At 42.1% G+C, this 19,016-nt stretch overlaps 3 protein-coding genes across 5 annotated transcripts; 2 read left to right on the top strand and 1 right to left on the bottom strand.

Moving 5' to 3' along the window:
* The first annotated feature begins 495 nt into the window (after positions 1–495).
* Positions 496–1,049, top strand: LOC125767109 (histone H4). Its single transcript, XM_049433376.1, has one exon. It carries the CDS (start codon positions 589–591, stop codon positions 898–900), a length of 312 nt encoding a protein of 103 aa, XP_049289333.1. The 5' UTR covers positions 496–588; the 3' UTR covers positions 901–1,049.
* Positions 1,050–1,814: 765 nt separating this feature from the next.
* LOC125766990 (damage-control phosphatase ARMT1-like) lies at positions 1,815–6,509 on the bottom strand. Of its 3 annotated transcripts, XM_049433171.1 has the most exons (5): positions 3,790–3,932; positions 3,417–3,718; positions 3,009–3,341; positions 2,761–2,920; positions 1,815–2,696 (listed from the first exon to the last, which is right to left on the bottom strand). In XM_049433171.1, the coding sequence occupies exons 2-5, from the start codon at positions 3,494–3,496 to the stop codon at positions 1,944–1,946; spliced, it is 1,326 nt and encodes a 441-aa protein (XP_049289128.1). In that variant the 5' UTR covers positions 3,497–3,718; positions 3,790–3,932; the 3' UTR covers positions 1,815–1,943. The 3 variants fall into 3 exon arrangements, 1 of the variants encoding a protein (XP_049289128.1); XR_007418715.1 differs by lacking the exons at positions 1,815–2,696; positions 2,761–2,920; positions 3,009–3,341 and adding exons at positions 4,814–6,083; positions 6,155–6,509 and having other exon boundaries at positions 3,493–3,725; positions 3,790–4,747; XR_007418714.1 differs by lacking the exons at positions 1,815–2,696; positions 2,761–2,920; positions 3,009–3,341 and adding exons at positions 4,814–6,083; positions 6,155–6,509 and having other exon boundaries at positions 3,493–3,718; positions 3,790–4,747.
* Positions 6,510–6,737: 228 nt separating this feature from the next.
* On the top strand, positions 6,738–9,919 carry LOC125767037 (uncharacterized). Its single transcript, XM_049433267.1, has 2 exons — positions 6,738–8,411; positions 8,485–9,919. Exons 1-2 carry the CDS (start codon positions 7,071–7,073, stop codon positions 8,494–8,496), a joined length of 1,353 nt encoding a protein of 450 aa, XP_049289224.1. The 5' UTR covers positions 6,738–7,070; the 3' UTR covers positions 8,497–9,919.
* The last annotated feature ends 9,097 nt before the right edge of the window (positions 9,920–19,016 follow it).

The raw sequence follows: 19,016 nt of genomic DNA, 5'->3' as shown, positions 1-19,016 counted from the left end.
TTTCCTCCTTTGTTTCGTTGCTAATGATTCCAGAGCCGTGCTAGTTGCCTTTGCCAGGCAGCTGTATTTTTCTGTAACTTTTGAAGACGTTTTTTAATGTCAAGATTTAATAATATATTCTTCTAACGTATTTCATAAAGTCTGTAAAGTAAAATTACACAACAAAATAGAAATTATCAAAGAGGCGTTTCGGCTTGTTTCGGTTAAATGTTGAACTGTTTTGGCGGGAAAAAATGCTTGTTATTCAATGCAAATATGGAAGGAAAATAAAGTTTGTATAAGGGTCAATTCATTAATGTAAAATAACGCATATTTGTTGCTAGAATAAGCAATAAAAAATTAAAAACCAAATTGTTTACATAAATAAACACGGTGGGAACGCCACATTTTGGCGGCAAAAACAGGCTGAAGCGATGAATGTAGCGCTGTAAACATCTGCTTTCATTGCTGCCAACATGACAGCGCGCATGGTCGGCGGTGCGGTAATATAAACCGGGCGATTTCCTTCGCAGCGCGTTAGTTGAGTGTGAAGAAGCAAGCATTGCGCATCGTCGCCGTTCCAAGTGAAAGTAGAATCTCTGAAGCAGAATGACTGGACGCGGTAAGGGAGGCAAAGGTCTTGGAAAGGGGGGAGCCAAGCGTCATCGTAAGGTGCTGCGTGATAACATCCAGGGTATTACCAAGCCCGCCATCCGTCGTCTGGCTCGCCGTGGTGGAGTGAAGCGTATCTCCGGGCTGATCTACGAGGAAACGCGCGGTGTGCTGAAGGTGTTCCTGGAGAACGTGATCCGCGATGCCGTCACCTACACCGAGCACGCCAAGCGTAAGACCGTAACGGCGATGGATGTGGTGTACGCTCTGAAGCGCCAGGGCCGTACGCTGTACGGTTTCGGAGGCTAAGCATTTTCGCTCGTCCACGGGACGCGTTTATCCCCACGCGTATTGGAAAACATCATGGATCATTTCGTCTGCTACAAAAACGGCCCTTTTCAGGGCCACTGATTTACTTCAGTAAAGATACATTTCGTCCCTTATACCCTCCACATCAATCCCATGGGTTATTTTGTTAAATTTTAATAGTTTTCTGGCGGAATTCGACACGGCGAGAAGTAGAGCGAAGCAACCCAGTAAAGTCGCAAATACATTGCAAATTGTGTCCCAAGATGGCGACGGCGTCATAACGCGCTTGAGTTATGTACACTCGCATATATAGCTTGGTTGTCTTATTGCGGGTTAAATGCGTCTCCTAGGTAAGATTATTACATTGAACATAAGCGCCACAGCATTCCGGATGGAAGGTAATATAGATTGCAGCATTAGAATATGCTGCTGATCGAAAAAATAAGTAAATAATTGTTTGCTGAACATACGGGACTTTTTCGGCAAGCATATCTGTATTGGTTTGCGTGTGCGCAGTGTGTCTCTCGTGCCAAACACCGTCTTGAGATTTTTAAGCATTCATTTTCGGTTCTGTGTGGATCTATTGTGCATCCTACGAAGTAAATTCACCATTGATGCTTAAAAAATCCAGGTTTTCATTAAAATGTTCTTGGATCTAATGTGTAGAAGTATAAATGCTCAATAGGGGGGGAATGCGTGTGTGTTGGTTTGTCATGATGTGTTCCCTTTGCAGTGAAAGTAGGCTGTGGTCTCATCTGTACAAAGCTAAAGCCCAGTTTGCACACAACACGAGTTTTGAAAAGAAAAAAATGAAGTTTAAATCGGATCGGAAACTTGTTCTGTTTTTCCTCGTTTATCGCTTCTCAATTGGAATCTCCACGTTATGGAAAAAAAGCTTTGGAAGGTAGGTAGTATTAAATCCGACGAAATATTAACATAATAAAATTTATTAGAAAACAACCATACAACCAAACCAAAATCGGTCAATGTAAAATTAAACCACTACACAACCAAACCGGCGCGCGCGCGAACGCTTAAAATGGTCATTTACCGGCAAATTGTATTACTCCGTACTCGCCGGTTACCATCCACGAAGCATCCTTACGCGTCAACTCGTCGGCCATACCTTCCGGTAACCCGCAGATCAGATCCGCCTTAACGGTGCGCAATGTGCATAAATTCGTTGGCAGGAAACCACGCAGCGCGTCCAGGAACGGCGTACTGTACGGGAAATTAAAATCACCCAACAATTTGCGATAGTTCAGATCGCCCTTAAACACGAGCAGCTTTGCCGCGGAAAGTGTTTCGTACAGTGCCGGTGCAATGTCGCGCATGCGATAAAACTCGTACGGTGAGGTCCAGAAATTGTCCACCGGACGCAACTCGAGCTTACCGGACGCAAAGTGATCTTTTAGTCGCGTACCGAACTGTGCCAACAGGGGCTGTGTTTCGTGTTCGGCCAGCGTATCCAGCGTCCACTGCATGTCCTTCGGTGTAACGTCCGAAATGTACCACGGAATGGCTTTCACATTGAAGCACACCTTTGGGGCTAGTTTGTGATGCACAATAAAGTCGGCCAGACACAAATCCGTAAACAGCTCATAGCCGGAATTATCGTTAATGATCTCAACGATGCCGGAAGTGGGCGCGGTCGCAATACACTGCCAAATGTCCAGCGTGTGATCGCTAACGATGCACGGTTCCAGTGAGTCGAGCAAACTGAAAGGATCACCATCCTGTTTCACATCCTGGCCAGCACTGATTGACAGATCGCACCGATTACCCCAAAGATTTAACTGCAAAAGGTAAAATAGTTTATGAATCGTCCCTTTCGAAATTCGTTTTGCTGCAATTACTCACTTTTAGCAACTTACGAAAGAATGAACCAACTTCCTCGACCGTTTTAGGTTCCCCGTTGAATGTTTCTATTGAGCGCAGTACGGCAACCATCGCGTCATACGAATTGGTCAGTGCTTTATGCTTCTGCTGCTGAAAGTAGTCTAGCTTTTGAAGAGTTGTGCTACAAAAAAAACACAAATGGAACAAACCAAAAACAAGCGTCACAAAGGATGTCATGCAAAATAAAACCGATCGGTCACTATAGTTACGTGTTTTCGAATATGTTATTCAATCGCCGGTACATGTAAGTTTCCGCGTACAGCCAGCAGGCAGAAAAGTATGAATTATCCTGCCCAAGTCCCTCGATGAAGCTGTTCCACACCGCTTCGTCCCCGATGGCCGTGCGTATCGGGCGGAAATCTTTATCCGTCTGCAGTTCATACTTCAGTTTGGATATTTCTCCGATTGCACCCTTTAGCTCCTCGCGTGCCGTTTCCCCACCGAAGTTTTCCGCAATCTGTTCCTTGTCCTTCGATAGCTGATCGATGACCTGCGTCAAGATGATGGGCAATCGTTCACGCATCGTGTAGAAACCGAACCCTCTGCGAATGTGAGTTAAATATCAATACTAAAGGAAGCAACTTTATCGCACAACAATCAATAACAATACAACTTACTGCTTGTATTGGCCCTTCAACGGTGCATTGAAGGGTGGCTTCTCGTCGATGATGTTATACTTGGTGGTGAGATCCGTCATGGTGAGGCAGTTTTGTTGTTGATTCGATTGCGCTTTGGATGTGTGGACTCGTCGCTACTCCAGAGTGATTTGATCACGAAACAAGCGAGATGATCTACCTACTATAACAGCAGCAGGGGAGCATAAATTGAACACCCCGCACACTAGGGTGCGCTATTTTTAGAACCTCTGTCTTCCCGGTTATGCTGTGACACCACTGTGCGGTAACGGGCCAATACCAAGCTACAGCCTGTAGAGAGATTCGTATTGTGATGAGTACTCACACAAACGCTAGTCTTATCCCAACAAGTTACCTATGGAAACGCAAGATCCTCGTTCAAAGCAGGCTGTGTTGCCGGAAAAAAAACGCCACTACGCGACGCGCAGCAACAGCGGCTCGCTTCACAAACAACAATCAGCTGTTTTGCAAACTGTCCAAATGACAGCTCACCACTGTGGGTTGATCGAAAAGCAACGAAACTGCGGTGTGTAAATATGTGTAGTCTATTTTAAATGTTCCTTTTAGCGACAAAAATTCATCAAATTAACGTGTTTTGTTTTATAAAAAGTTTCACTACATTACATTTACAAGTGTTTTTTTTTCTTAACGAAAAAGAGGAAATAAAATTAGCCTCAAAGTGCCATTTTGCTCTCGGGCGGAATGTAACGGGCACGCTGTCATGGGTTCATATTGCGGGATTTCAAAAAATTGTCCAACTCGTGCAAATTTAGCACGGTGTGCGTTTCCTTTTCCTGTGCACCGGGCAATCCCTTTACGACGGTTATTTGGCTTACATCCACCGAGACCAGTTCGTTTTCGGGCAGATAGATATCGAGAAACATAGAATCGAGCGTTAGTCCTTCCGCCTTCGCCTCATCCAAATGTGCCACCGTACCGTCGTGTGTGCGGACCGTTTTCGTTGCAAGCTGGGTCGGTAGCTTGCGTATGTTGCTAAGCTCAACCAGCGTCATGGAACCGTAATCGCACAGAAAGATGGCCGGTTTACCATCGCCAGCCGTTTCGTAACAAACGCCACGGTACCAACGCTTAAGGCACTGCACCAAACACATTTCGCCTTCGCGTGGTAAATATGACTGTTGGAAATCAGCCACCTTCTTGCCGTAACATTCAAGCATACTCTGCAGGTTCCTCAGGTACGGTAGATCGTCCATTGCAATCCACGTTACACGGCTGTCTATCAGGATGGTTGTACGGTTCAGGATCATAATGAGCTTGTTTTCACCCACCGCTGGATCTGATTGAGATATGTCCTAAAAAACAAAATTGAAATATGATCATAATTCGCAAAAAAAAAGCTTTCCCTTTGCACTTCTTACCTTATACATCACGTACGAATCGTTGCGTATGTTTTGGACGGGCAAAATTTTGATCTGTTTGTTGATCATTTCGTTCACACTTTCGCCTTCGGGTGTTTCTAGCTGCACGTCCACGATATTATTAGCCTCAAGCCGATAATTCATCAGCAACGAACGGTGCTTTAAACTCATCAAATATTGTACAGCCTTTTCCCGTTCCCCTTGCTCGTCCGTAATGTCCGTCAGGCACACCTTGTACACTAGCACCTTCCGGTACATTAAGTCGGGATCATCGATCACCAGTAAAGCGTCGTTGCTAACGAACGTTACCGTCCCGTGATCAATGAATACACACTTTGACATGTCCGGACCGGCATCGGTTACCAGCACCCGGCCATACACACCCAGTGGTTCGTACAGTGCTAGACAAATGTCACCCACAGCAGGCTCCATGCTGTTTACGACGGGAACTGCATTAATACCGGCATGAGCAAATTCACCGATCGTTTTAAGATACGCCTCATTGGCGGCCTCATCGGCCGATCGTACATAAATACGATCCGGTGTTAGAATGGCAGTAATGAATACATTCACTTTCGTCGGAAGAGGATCTCTCGTGAGTACGTTGGTCACCTTTTCCTCAACAACCGTGTCGGCTTTAATCTCCGATTGTGTGTCATCCGTGGCATCTTCTTGTGGGCAGATTAGCTTATGCTCCTCATAATGCTTCCGCTGATGTTGTACGGAGCAGTAGCTAGTGCCACAATGTTTGCAGTGGCTAAATCCATAACCTTTGCAAACCACACAGTACGTTATCTCGAAACGATTGTGCTCCTTCTCGCTCAGTCCTCGGTACGTAAAATTTACCCCATCGAATTGGTTTTGTTCGTTCGAGCAAGCTTTCTGTAACACGTCCACACGTTTTTGCAGTTCCTCCGGATCGTATTCTAACGATTTGGGTGTTTCGAACAGTTCCTGTACCTTGTAGATGCGAAAAAATAATTCCGGATCTGTGCGTCTTAAACATCCATCCGATGCGCGATAATTTGCACTCGTGGCCAATGATTCCTTCACGGGAAAGTTAATCAACAGTGGTAACGAAAAGCCCATGTTGAACCTTCGCTTTATGCTGGCCTCTTCCCAGTTTTCGTCCGTCAACGGTTGGCCGGGGGGTTCGTTGTTCGATGACCCGGTCGTAACTTCAGGTATCGTTTCTCGGGGCAATACCAGATCGGCATTATAGTTAAATCCAAGCCTCATGTTAAGTTGCTTGACAGCGAGTGCAGCTTCCCTGCGTAAAACAACACAACAAAAAAATGTGATTAGCTGAAATGTTCCATATTGATTTACGGGCTGCCTTACGTTTCGCTCGTAAATTCCACAAATGCCAAGCCGGGCGTATTCGTTTTAAACGCATCTACCACCGTACCATAGATGCTGCACAGCCGTCGTAAACCAGCTACCGACAGGTCCGGAACATTGCGTATTAGAATTTTTTTCGTTCTTTCACCTTCCACCGGGTCCACCTGCCAGGAATCGGCGGACTCCGGATCAGCACTAGCCTGTTTAGTCGTCATGTTTGTCCGGCGATTTTTGTACGCACTATATCAATTGCCGGTGGATGAATTGAATTGAAATTGTTTGGCGCTTTTACCGGCACGCACATTTGCGACATGGGGTTTGTTTTGACACGCCAACGTTTGACATGTGCTGTCACGTGTTGTTGATTACAGTAGAGGGCTTTGAAATGGCACAGATTTTCACGTTTTTCGCGTTTTTCAATTATTTTTTTTTATAGGTATTAAAAGTTGCCAAATGCTTTGTTAAATGTTGTAAAAGGGGGTACAATTAAATTGCGGCAAAATACAACAAAATACAATAATATGAAAACATGTTCTGTAAACAAACAAAAGAAGCTTTGTTTCAAGACAAGTATTAGTATTGTAATATACTGTAGTGTCAGGTCCGCAACCGGTATCATTGTGAAGAGCTTTCGAAATGTCAGAGTGAATTATGACCCTTGGACATGACAGTGTGCTGCGCAACTGTCATGCTGAATAAAGATATTCGTTATTGGATCGTTGTACAAGCAACATCTTCCGTTCTTCCGTTCTTCCGTTCTTCCGTTTTGTCTTCCGTTCTTCCGTTATACCTTCCGTCTTGTTATTAGGCTACCAAAGCCTCCTTCCGAAAAGTTAAATCTTCCGTAATACATCGGTATTACATCTCAGAAGTGGGATTCGCCCCGTGCTGCCGTTGTGTCATCTTGGTTTAGATCATGCACAGCCGTGATGAAATGTTGAGCGTTCTGTCGGACGCTGGGATTGCGGTTCCCCCTTCCGCTACCGTTGCCCAGATCCGGAGATTGTTTGCTGAAATTATGGGAATTGACGCCACACCGATACCCGACGAGGAACCAGCTTCCGAAGCGCCTTTGACCGATGCTCCTACCACGTGCCTGTCCGCCATTTTGGACGCTTCGAGTGCTACACCCGTGAAACGCGATGCCGCCATTTTGGACGCCTCGAGTGCCACACTTGCGAAGCGCGATGCCGCCATTTTGGACGCCTCGAGTGCCACACTCGCGAAGCGTGATGTCGCCATTTTGGACGCTTCAAGTGTTACCCCCGTAAAGTGCGGTGTTGCCATGTTGGACGCTACCGAAGCGGAGCGTGTTGATATCGATAGTGCGGCCAAAGAACGTAACCCGACTAACAAATGCACCCAGGCTACTTACGATGACGAAATTCGCAGATTGCAGCAACAATTGGAGTTAGTGGATTTGCGCCGTAAGATTCAGGCTTTGGAACACCAGTCTGAATGTGCTCCACTACCGATTGCTGACTTAAAACTCGATAAAACAATCGAACCCTTCACGGGAGACGACGACAGATGTATCATCCAATGGTTGGATGACCTCGATTATACTTTCTCCCTACATCGTGTGAAGGATGCTGATAAATTCGTTCATGCTCGTCGGCTGCTTAAAGGATCTGCGGCTATCGTTGCCCAGTCATCTCGTGCCCTTACGCTGGAACAGTTAAAGGAAGAACTCATCTCAACCTTGAGTGTGCCGCCCACGGTTGAAGCCGTTCTTCGACAATTACGATCCCGTCGTCTCTCCCCAAAGGAGACCACCTTACGTTATGTGTTGGATATGCAACGTATTGCCAGCCGAGCCCCCATCCCGGAACCCGAATTGATCAACATTATCCTCGATGGTCTGGATAGCCCATCTCTTACTGCTGGGATGCGATTCATGGCGAACAACGTGGAAGACCTGAAGCCTATGCTTAAGAAATTCGAGACTATTCGGTCCAGAAGAGTCCCCAAGCCGACGACGACATCATCTTCAATTCCGGAGAAAGTTCCTGTTTCGACCAATCGAGGAGCAACGCAGAACATCATTCGATGTTACAACTGCTCGGAGTTTGGACATCTTAAGAGTGCCTGTTCTCGCCCCAACCGACCACCGGGGGCATGCTTCACGTGTTTCCAGATGGGGCATAACTACAAAAATTGCCCAAAGAAGGTCGCGAATGCTGCTGCTCATCCGGATCCAATTACTCGTATTGCGGGTGATGATAATGAAACTCTGGCATTAGATGAATTACAAGAGGTGAGTGTTTCTTTTCTCAAGTTAGGAAAACCGGTTGTGGTAGTAAAAGGAATACAATCTCTATTTGATACAGGTAGTTCTGTAAGTTTTATAAATGAATCCATAGTGCCAGTTGGACTCCTGGCTAAGTTAGCCCCTTCTCGATTTCGTGGCCTTGGGAACTCCCGACTTTATACTCGTGGTCAAGTAACGTGCCGTATAAAATTTAAGGAGGTGATCCTCAATCATTCATTTATTATATTACCCGAGAACTCTATGGCCTGGCCAATAATCATAGGTAGAGATATACTCCCTTCGTTTAACGTCAGTCTTACGTACTCTAAGAATTACGTCTCTCTTACGCCGCCCCCTCGGGGGGGAATTAAAACCCAGAACCAGGATTCACTAGATGTGGCAACCAATGAAATTTCTGCTATTGACGTTTATGACTCGGAAATTGAGCTTGATGTTGGCCCCACATTATCTTCCAGGCATTCCGCTATTGTCCTATCAATCATTAAGGAAAATTATCTCGACGATTCTATTCAATGCACTCAGTTAGTAAACCATAAAATGAAGATCAATCTCACTCATCAGACTTCTATGGCTCACGTGGATGCATTAAGCCGAACTGAAGCAGTAGGTGCAATTAGTGAATTAGACCTCGACTTTCAACTTCAGGTAGCTCAATCAAGAGATCCTTCCATTGACTCTTTAAAACGAAAACTCGAAGTCGGTCCTGTTAATGGATGCGTCTTGCAAGAGTCTCACAATATCTCCCATGTACTTAATGCTACAGCCTCTCCCCAAGCGAATGGTCAGGTCGAACGCGTTAATCTTGAGTCCAAAACAGAAGACGTTAGTCGAGACCTTAATCGTCTCCGTTCCGAAGCACAGGAAAATATCGAAATATCGCAAAATCGAAATGAGCAATACTTAGCCGATAGGAACAAGCCAGCTCCTAAATTCAACGTAGGAGATCTAGTAGCTATCAAATATACAGACACAAGCGGTGTCAACAAAAAGCTTAACTGTAGGTTTCGTGGCCCTTATATAATTCACAAAATTCTTCCTCATGACCGCTATGTCGTTAGAGATGTTGAGGGATGTCAACATACACAAATGGCCTATGATGGCGTTCTAGAAGTTGATAAGCTTAGGAAGTGGGCCACTAATACATAAATATGATTAGGTGTGTAATTAAGTAGAATTGAGGTCAATCCTAAGTCAGGATAGCCGAGCTGTAATATACTGTAGTGTCAGGTCCGCAACCGGTATCATTGTGAAGAGCTTTCGAAATGTCAGAGTGAATTATGACCCTTGGACATGACAGTGTGCTGCGCAACTGTCATGCTGAATAAAGATATTCGTTATTGGATCGTTGTACAAGCAACATCTTCCGTTCTTCCGTTCTTCCGTTCTTCCGTTTTGTCTTCCGTTCTTCCGTTATACCTTCCGTCTTGTTATTAGGCTACCAAAGCCTCCTTCCGAAAAGTTAAATCTTCCGTAATACATCCGTATTACAGTATCAATAAATATTTATTATCAATAGACATTTTAAAAATACCACTAACAACTCGTTTCTAATTTAAGAAGAAGAAAACAAAAACATTTTATAGTATGCAAAGTAAATTAAAATTAGCTTGTAAATCGATGATGTAGCAAGCTTCAGTAAGTACCGAAGGAGCATGAAAGATGCAGGAACTTTTAATCAGCTTTTAAACAGCATAGGCGCTGCTAAACGCATTACATGGGTTAATATTTGTGTTTGTCCCACTTTTTTCCAGCTGGATTCTAGCTGGTACTAAATACGTGGAAAATGATAACTTCCAAGCAGTTAATAAGAATTACCAAAGATTCAACAGATGATTCTCCGTGTAGCGTGTCGGAGATCAGATGAATGACCCAGAAATAAGGCCAAAGTAGCTAGATTTCCATATTATATCACCGAAGAGTTACTGCTTCCCGAAAGTAGAACCCCAATTATGGACTCCTGCGGAGCTACTGATGACCTTCCGATGTCAGCGTGTCGTGCTCAATTGCAAGCTTCCAAAACCAAAGCTCTACACAACTTTTGTGCAAAGGAAAAGAAAGAAAATCGTTACTAGAGAAATGGACAAAAATTAAGCAAATTCTATCAATCCACCCATCTGCAAATAACGAGCCTTTTTGGGGGGGTTAAATACAGAGTATAGTCTGATAGGCACCATAAATGTAGGAAATGAGAAAGCCACCCCAAAGAAAAAAAACATGTATATTCGCGCGCGCGTGCCCACGCCGGATGGAAAGCTTGCGTGTTTTATTGGCCTAGCAAATGGTTGAAGCCAACCCGTGAAAGTCCTCCCTGTTTTCCAGGGCTAACTTTTCTCATTTGCAATAAATCATCTCACACTTGTCGGTTCGGGGTTTTTGGAAGCCGAGCATTCCCTAAAATCACTGTACGCACGATGGTGTGTGTGTGTGTTCGGTTCTTTATTATGAATGCTCGTGGATACATACGTACTAGGCGGCCAAAGGATATTCGAATGCACGTCGTCATGTTTTGGGTCCGGGTCGGATTTTTTCGGACTAAATATTTTTTTTTTTTGGTTACTAAGTTGAACGGTGCTTACCACTTTGCTCGATGCATTTCATTCTTCACATAGTTTGCCCCGGGTTCTATTACGAAGCCACTCACCGAATAAGATGAATGGATGGAACAGCTCCCTAACTAGAAGCGACCGCGGGTCGTTGAAGTCTGCTAAGGTCAAAGTTTTGTCAGTACCGCTTTTTTCGTTGGGTGTTTGGCATCTTTTTCCCCTCCGGTGAGCCATGATTTATGGCTTTAAGGTGAGGCGAAGAATTTTGCGCGGGAATGCTGATGCTGTCGCAGCTGCTTGGAAGTAAGGAAAAACAAAGGACGAAACTAAGTAAAGTTAGGAAGAAAATCAATAAACGTGTGCGCATTTTCCGTTGTAGCGTTACAGTGCGTTACGCGTGTTTTTTTTGCTGTTTCCGCTGCACTGCAACATTTACCATGCTTGCAACGCAACAATCCGCTCTATCCAACATTTTTACCATAAAATGAGAGAAAGCGTGAGAGCAATCTCTACATGTACGGGGAGAGAAAAACATGCTTTTCGATTTCTCCATATTTTTCACTCTCTCAAAAGCATCGGAACTGAACGAAAGTTTAAGCCGAGTTATGTTTTTCGGACGTTCGGTTTTGAAAAGAAACATGTGGTGGAAGAAAATTCCACCAATCTGATAGAGTTAGCAATTTAATTGTTTAATCTTTTTGGATTTTTAACATACTCGAAAAGGGTTCTAATTATTAAAACATGAAAAGAATAAGTACTCCTTATTAACTTTCAATTCATACATATCATGCTAGGTGCTCTAGTTTTTCGCTCATTCCATCTTCACACTGTGCGAGTACTTCCTGATGTTAGTGATATTAATAGACGTGCCACTTACTGACCGTTAATAACTTGTATGCGCCACGCCTGATCGACGATATTCAGATTGCTCCAGACTGGCTAGACGTTTTAGGGGGTTTTGCATACATGAGTGCTTGACTGCAAGTGTGAAAATTCGAGGACTGACTACCCTGCTACGGGTAAATCAAGTCAAGGAAAGCCTTGAAGTTTTTATAGTAGAGAGCCACAAGAGAAGAAGAAGACACTAATAAACATATACTAAGGATATTTGTGCTAATTCAGTGTAGAATAATGCGAATAACACAATACTTTAATTATTTGGGATTTTTTTTTGAGAATCAACATCAGATGGTCAGGGAGGCTCTCGAAGAGCGGAAGTGTGAATGATTTTTGGTAGCAGAAGAATATCTTTCTTATAGCCACTGCACTATTATAATTTTTATAACTTAAACCTCAAACTATTAAAAAGTTTTTTACTAATCACAACACGAATGTTTTATGTTATTAAGAAGCATTTATATGCTTACATTTTCCATGCCATAATTGTAAGAACGGTTTTGATCGAAAAGAACGAAGAGATCTTGTTGTTCTTTTTACGATACTTTTTCATTCGTCACTCAAAGAACGAAGTGCGTGCGAAAGGTAAGATCGGGCGGCCACTTCGTCAATTATAGCTGTGTAGGTGTGTCGCGATAACGAAGCAGAAGAGATAATGATCATGAGATAAACAGAAATTGTGATCAGTAGCGATCGGACAGCAATACGTGTGAGTAATGCCAAAATAAGCTCTCGGTACATAGACACTTTTGCAATAGTTGTTTGAGTTGCAGAGACGCTATTGAGGAAGGTGGTATTGAGGTAGTGCGTTTGTCTTCTTTATTAACTGTTTTTGCGATTGAATAATTCATCAATTCAGTTTCGGATCTAATGGTATTTTGGTGATTGTGTTTAAGCGATAATAAGATTTGTTCCATCATTGTGGTCCATAACTCCAACGTTAAAGTTAGCATTGTGGTCAGCGTACTTTGCTGTACGCTAACGCCGGAGTCTACGTGTGTGAGTGTAACGAAGTGTACAATCAGTGCGTGTACTGTGCGTATACTAAGCATGCAAATTATTTGCATATGTGTTTGTGCAGGGTATTTCGCCAACGATTTTTATCATAAAACCATGTCATAAACGTGTGTTGATTGTTTATTTCTTCTTAATCTCCGTGCTAGCTTCGGATAGTTTATAAAATTAGGAAATAATAAAAAAAACTTTTGGTATATGTTGTTGAAAGCAGCTGCCATCCTTTGTGCACAGAAAAAATATGTAAGTGTTGGTTGTTTTATGGTGAAAAAAGTGTATGTAGATGTCTATTTTTCAACGAGCTTATTGCTTATTGCGTCAATTCGTGTGTATTAAAATGTGCTCATTGTAGGTGAATGTGTGGTTTTCAATGTGCCAAAGCGTAGCTTTTCGGGTGAAAAAATTATGTTTATTTGTGCTGTATTAAATGTATAATAAGGGGGTTTTAAATGTGTGAAAGCGCTTTAAAGTGTGCATTTGAAAAAAAGGAAAGAAAATGCTAGTATGTAAAAGCAAAGGGCCCTCGAAGAAGCAGTTTTGTTTTCCGAAAGTGAATGTTTTCCTGTGGCTTATGAAAGTAAAGTGTCCTGCGTACAAACTATCGTTTAACATGGGTAAGCAAACCACATTCAATCAGAAATTTCGGAAGTAAGATTTTTACTAAAAGCATTTGATAGGACAGTTTTATGGTGTCGGTGAGTTTATAACATTTGGCGGCGATACAAAATGTCGTGTCATGTTCGGCTAAAAACATAGGTTGGATCAAAGCTCAAGTAATTTACCCTTCCACACACCCCGGTTTTGTATTGATAGAGGCCTCCAAATAACTACTCCGCCTAGAGCCTCGGAAGGGTTTGATCCGCCACTTCATCTATGGCAGTGATGTCAAACTCATTTCGGCTTGCGGGCCGGTTTGCAAACAAAAATTATCTTGCGGGCCAAGACAAGTCGGAAGGGGAGGGAGAAGTCGGAAGGAAATAAAATTCAACAATGGTTTGGACTTTAAGAAGATTCAAGATCGTGTTATTTAGGTGAAAAGAGTCCATACACAACATATACAAATTATTTGACAATTTCCAAAGCTATACCTCATCTAAGCCAGATAATGTTGGACGGATGTTCTCGTTCTTTCTTCGCGGGCCGGATTCAAAGACCTCGTGGGCCGGATCCGGCCCGCGGGCCGTATGTTTGACATATCTGGTCTATGGCAATAAGCGGTCGAACGATCTGCTACTTATAGAAATTTCTTAGATATTCCAGGGACTTCTTGAGCGCATTAGACACATCTGTCCACATCTGAGATCCTGAGGATCGTTGCTAGTCGTTTAGAATACCTTGAGTATCATTGTCATTCAGATGTTTTCTATTCGTCGCATATCGTCAATATCGCAGATAATTCTGAGATGATTAATCATAAACCGGTACTTCAACTATGTACTTCTGGCATTTTTTATAAGTACTGCCATAAAAAGAACTAACTAGTGTTGTGCTTAATGAATCTTCTGAATAGAGTCATTCATATGAATCTTCAGTGAAGAATCATTCAATTCATGAGTCGACTCCCAACAGATTCATGAATCTTCGAAGATTCATGAATCTTCGAAGATTCATGAATCCTCAAAGATTCATGAATCCTCAAAGATTCATGAATCCTCAAAGATTCATGAATCCTCGAAGATTCATGAATCCTCGACGATTCATGAATCCTCAAAGATTCATGAATCCTCAAAGATTCATGAATCTCCGAAGATTCATGAATCCTTGAAGATCCATGGGTCCTCGATGATTTATGAATCCTTAAAGATTCATGATTTTGCGTATTCTTTACGCATATTGACTTCTTCTTCTTCTTGTTCGGTTAGAACGGCCTGGCCGTATGAAGACTAATTTTACCACGTAGCAGGATAGTCAGTCTACGGGGAGACGGTCCGGATGGGATTTGATACCCAGTCCTGCAGTGTGTACCGGCGCCGTTTATCACATACACCATCGGGCCGCCCCAAGGCGCAGCTACACTACCGCATTAAATAATTTGCTCTAAACTTTCCCACGTGCTAACAACCTGGGAAAAATATTCATAAAAAATGCAAACCGACTTCCATCCACAAAATGGTTACAATTGAAGTCAAGATGCGTAAAGAATACGCAAAATCATGAATCTTTGAGGATTCATGAATCTTTGAGGATTCATAAATCTTTGAGGATTCATGAATCTTTGAGGATTCATGAATCGTTGAGGATTCATGAATCTTCAAAGATTCATGAATCTTCGAAAATTCATGAATCTTTGACATTCAGATTCAGAATCATTCATTCAGTTCAAAGATTCATTCAGATTCATGAATCTGAATCAGATTTACCCAACACCATACTAACTAACTAACCATATATAATAGTCAATTGCATACATCTGTTCATAAGTTGATCTGTTGATCGTCAGTATATACGCACTAAGCAATATGTGCTACAGGATACAAAATATCTCTTTTATGAAGCCATTTCGTAGCTGATATTGATGAAATATAAGACAAATCTTTTTTTTTTTTAAGTACAAGTCTAATTACTCCGAATGGATTATTTCTACTTAAACCACGAAGATCTCTCTGTTAGCAAATTCGCACCACAATAAAATATTTTTTGCCGTAAAAAAATCTCTCATAGAAGACCCTTTGCACATTACAACGCATTCAAGCCACGGAGTTAATCAAATTCCACCAAGTTTAATAAGTCATCCCGATGTGAGGCTTTTTTCTTCACCACCGAGAATGACAATGTCAATTTGCCACTGGTTTCAAAGACCTGTGGAAAACAAAAAGCAAATAAAAAAACACAACAGAACGGAACGCTATCCGGGCCCACTGGCATCCTCACCAAACATGGCCGATTGCTATCGCTGGGTGAAAACTCAATTAATTCCATACCGTGTGTACGGTCCGTGTTTCAAACTGTCCGGCCACACGCCGGACGGACGGACCGTGGCAGTTTGTTGAGAGGGAATTTTCACGGTCACTCATCTGGTCAGTTCATATCCATCCAGTGGCCACGCGAATGGTTCACGATAAATAACCTAAACCGGGCTGGCCGCCCGTTCTTTCCCGTTAGACAAATGTTTGTACAGGGCTTTTATATAAAGTTTGTTTTTTTTATTATTTTGTTGGAAGCAGCAAACCCGTCGGAAGTGATAGTGCTGCCTGTTGTTGTTTGCTGGTGCAGAATGATTTGCGGCTGGCAATTTGTGGGGTATATTTATGTAGACTTTAAATGACAATATTTTATCGGTGAAGAAGGAAGACTTTAACATGTTGTATTTTTTTGGTTCAAGCAGTTGTTTACATTTTATTTTCCTTGAAAAGATAAGGTAATATAACAAGAGTTTTTCTTAATTTATTTGTTAACTCATAATTAATGTTTTATATACATATTTTAATTCCTGATTAAAGCATTTCTTTCTTTTATTTATACTTGATGGTACTTGATTTTGCATAAAATGCATTCCGATAATGAGTTCGATTTCAAATGTTCTTTATCACTGTCACAGCTTTTCAGTAGTGTCTATGGACTGTCTATTTATATTTATAACCTTACTTTCACAGCCACACGCAATAGTGGGCCATCCCATCCATCACTAGCAAAAAAACCACCGGGTTTAATATTTACAAAATGTGCCAAAGTGTCGTTGGAATCGTTCGTTTCGAACGGCTCGATCTTAAATCATTTTTATCGCATGATTCCCATCTTTCCCGGCATCACCCGGGATCCCGGAGTGTGGCCGGAGTACTGCGACAGCACACAGCAGCATCCAGCTGGCCGGATACAATCTGCACGTGGCATCGGAGTTTGCCAAGGCATCGATTAACTATCAAACCATCATCGGCATTTGGTTTCGGTCCCGATGGTTGCTACAGATCGATATCGGTGCTAACCTTAGCTTCTTTGCTTCCCAGCGTGCCGTACGAAGATGTCGTAGAAAGTGTCCCAGCGGCGCTTGACACCCATGCGGGCGCATTACAAGGTGTCGACGGAGTCTGCCGGAACCGGTTGATGGCACGAAACGCGGACAAAAACCAAACAAACGAAGAAAAAAAAACGCTACAGAAAAAGATGTCTTGAAATAGTTACAACAGCATGCGGCATCAACGGGTGTAAAAAAGATATTGGCGTGAAAGGAACTCATGCACAAGCGCCACGCACACGCATTTAAAGTGGCTCCACACTGTCAGCTGTTTTTTGTGTTTCATCTCGTCCACCTCCAACGGCTTTCTCCGTCCCCTTCCAGCCAGCACGGTGTAGATTGATATTTTATAGCGTCTTAGTTTTTTTCGGTTTTGTCTTTATTTTTTACCCTAATCGCAACAGGAGCAACGCTTTGTCAGGCGTTTAACGCGTACACCAAACAAAACACATCACAAATCGTTTTCTGGTAGCAAAGGTGAAAAACGAAAGATCTCTATTGTGTCACGGAAGGGAAGAATTACAATATGTTTTCTTTTCTGTTTTCTTTATTTGCCTCTCTTTTGGTGCTGTTATTGCCAAGTTCATGTTTTCGTTCGTTTGGTTTATACAAGCGTTGTTCCTTAGTGCTTAGTGTTTTTATTGCTCTTTTATTTTTCGTTGAAATTTGCGTGAAATTGTTTTTTTTATCTCCTTTCTACTTCAGTTTTAGTTTTTGTTTTGTTTTGTTATGTTATGTTATGTTGTTTATATTTTAAGAAGGTATTTTGTTTTATATGTGTATTCTTTGTTTACAAACCTTGAAGTAATGTATGTATTGAAGACTTTTTAATTTTTTTACATTATAGTTGATGTTTTAATCTTGTTAATGTAAATTTTATACTTGTTATTTAAGTTTGAGAAAATTATTTTTCGTTTATTGTCATTTCATTATTTCAATTTTTTATTTTATTTTTTAATTTCCCATTTCTTTTTATACACTCTTTTTGTTTTTTAAGCTCAATTTTCTCATCTTTTTTTTATTTTTTATTTAATCATGGTTGTTTTAAATTGTAAATCTTTAGTAACTAAATTCAACTTTCAACTTAGCTTCTTTGTGTTTAGTATATTTGAATAGTGGAAACTAATTCAAAACCAATTATATTACGACTTGGCTCACTTGGCGATACTTCGGTTCGGGTTTTCCACACACACCTAACTTGTGACATTATTGGAGTGTTTATTTGTCCATCTCAAATAAATCTTCCCATTCGCTTGGTGACCGCTTCAAGGTGCCCATTTTATGTTTATTCATCAATCGTCACTACAGCGGCACCACATAGTGTTTGATGGATATTCCGATGGAGCGGCTGTGGAATAGCGTTGAAATGTGACAGAATCGGGGCACAAGTTGTGGTCCATCCTCAAACGTGTATTTATGTTCATCCGCTGACAGGATGATGAAATCGTGGGAATTCGAAGCAAAAAAACACGCTGTCTTGTCCATGGGTTTGCCATCGAGAGGGTTTTGAGTTTAGCGTTTCCTACCGCTCGATTCGAAATACATTTCCAGACTTGATCTCGAAAGCAAAACAAATCATACATCTTGAAGGCCAAAGTCATCTGTACAAACTTTAGCAAAAGTTCGACAGGAAGGGCGTGTTTTCTGTTGGTGGAAGATGTTCATGTTTGACCTATATCGCCAGAATATTTGCAATGTGTACTCGTGTAGTGTTTTGCCATGGCTCATTGATCGTTTGATGCTTATCGAGATGGTTCCACGAGATAAACATTTTGTAGCGCTTTTTTTTTAATCTGAGCAACGCAAACTGATTTGCATGCCGTGATTGATGGGCTCGTTTGTAACTAGGGTCACGGTATTGTATAGCGGATCAAAGCTTTATTTCCAGACGGTTTGGAATGTTGGGTGTTAACGAATAAAATCCTCTTCAAACTTAACCTCTCTACTTCCACTCAAAATTGTAACAAATTGGATGGTTGTGATAGCAATCGCTACCCATTGTGCAAAACTATAAATTACTATCAAATGTGATAGAAACTGTTAATTGCTGTCCATTTACAAGAATCACCATCAAATTTGATGATCAGAAAAAAAAACGGAGAAAGAGCAAAACGTGATCCATGTGCACGGCTATGAGTGTGGCATCCCAAACCACTTGATCCTTTTCGTAAATCGAGGTTCCAA

This window comes from Anopheles funestus, chromosome 3RL (assembly GCF_943734845.2).
Source record: "Anopheles funestus chromosome 3RL, idAnoFuneDA-416_04, whole genome shotgun sequence".
NCBI classification, from domain to species: domain Eukaryota; kingdom Metazoa; phylum Arthropoda; class Insecta; order Diptera; family Culicidae; genus Anopheles; species Anopheles funestus.
The sequence above is the reverse complement of the archived record's forward strand: the minus strand, read 5'-3'. Positions and strand labels throughout refer to the sequence as shown.

Coding starts and splice junctions, on each gene's coding strand:
- LOC125767109 (XM_049433376.1), top strand. CDS start 589: ATGACTGGACGCGGTAAGGGAGGCAAAGGTCTTGGAAAGGGGGGAGCC.
- LOC125766990 (XM_049433171.1), bottom strand. CDS start 3,496: ATGACGGATCTCACCACCAAGTATAACATCATCGACGAGAAGCCACCC. Junction 3,342..3,416: donor TTGAAGGGCCAATACAAGCA/GTAAGTTGTATT, acceptor TCACATTCGCAG/AGGGTTCGGTTTCTACACGA. Junction 2,697..2,760: donor TCTTTCGTAAGTTGCTAAAA/GTGAGTAATTGC, acceptor TACCTTTTGCAG/TTAAATCTTTGGGGTAATCG.
- LOC125767037 (XM_049433267.1), top strand. CDS start 7,071: ATGCACAGCCGTGATGAAATGTTGAGCGTTCTGTCGGACGCTGGGATT.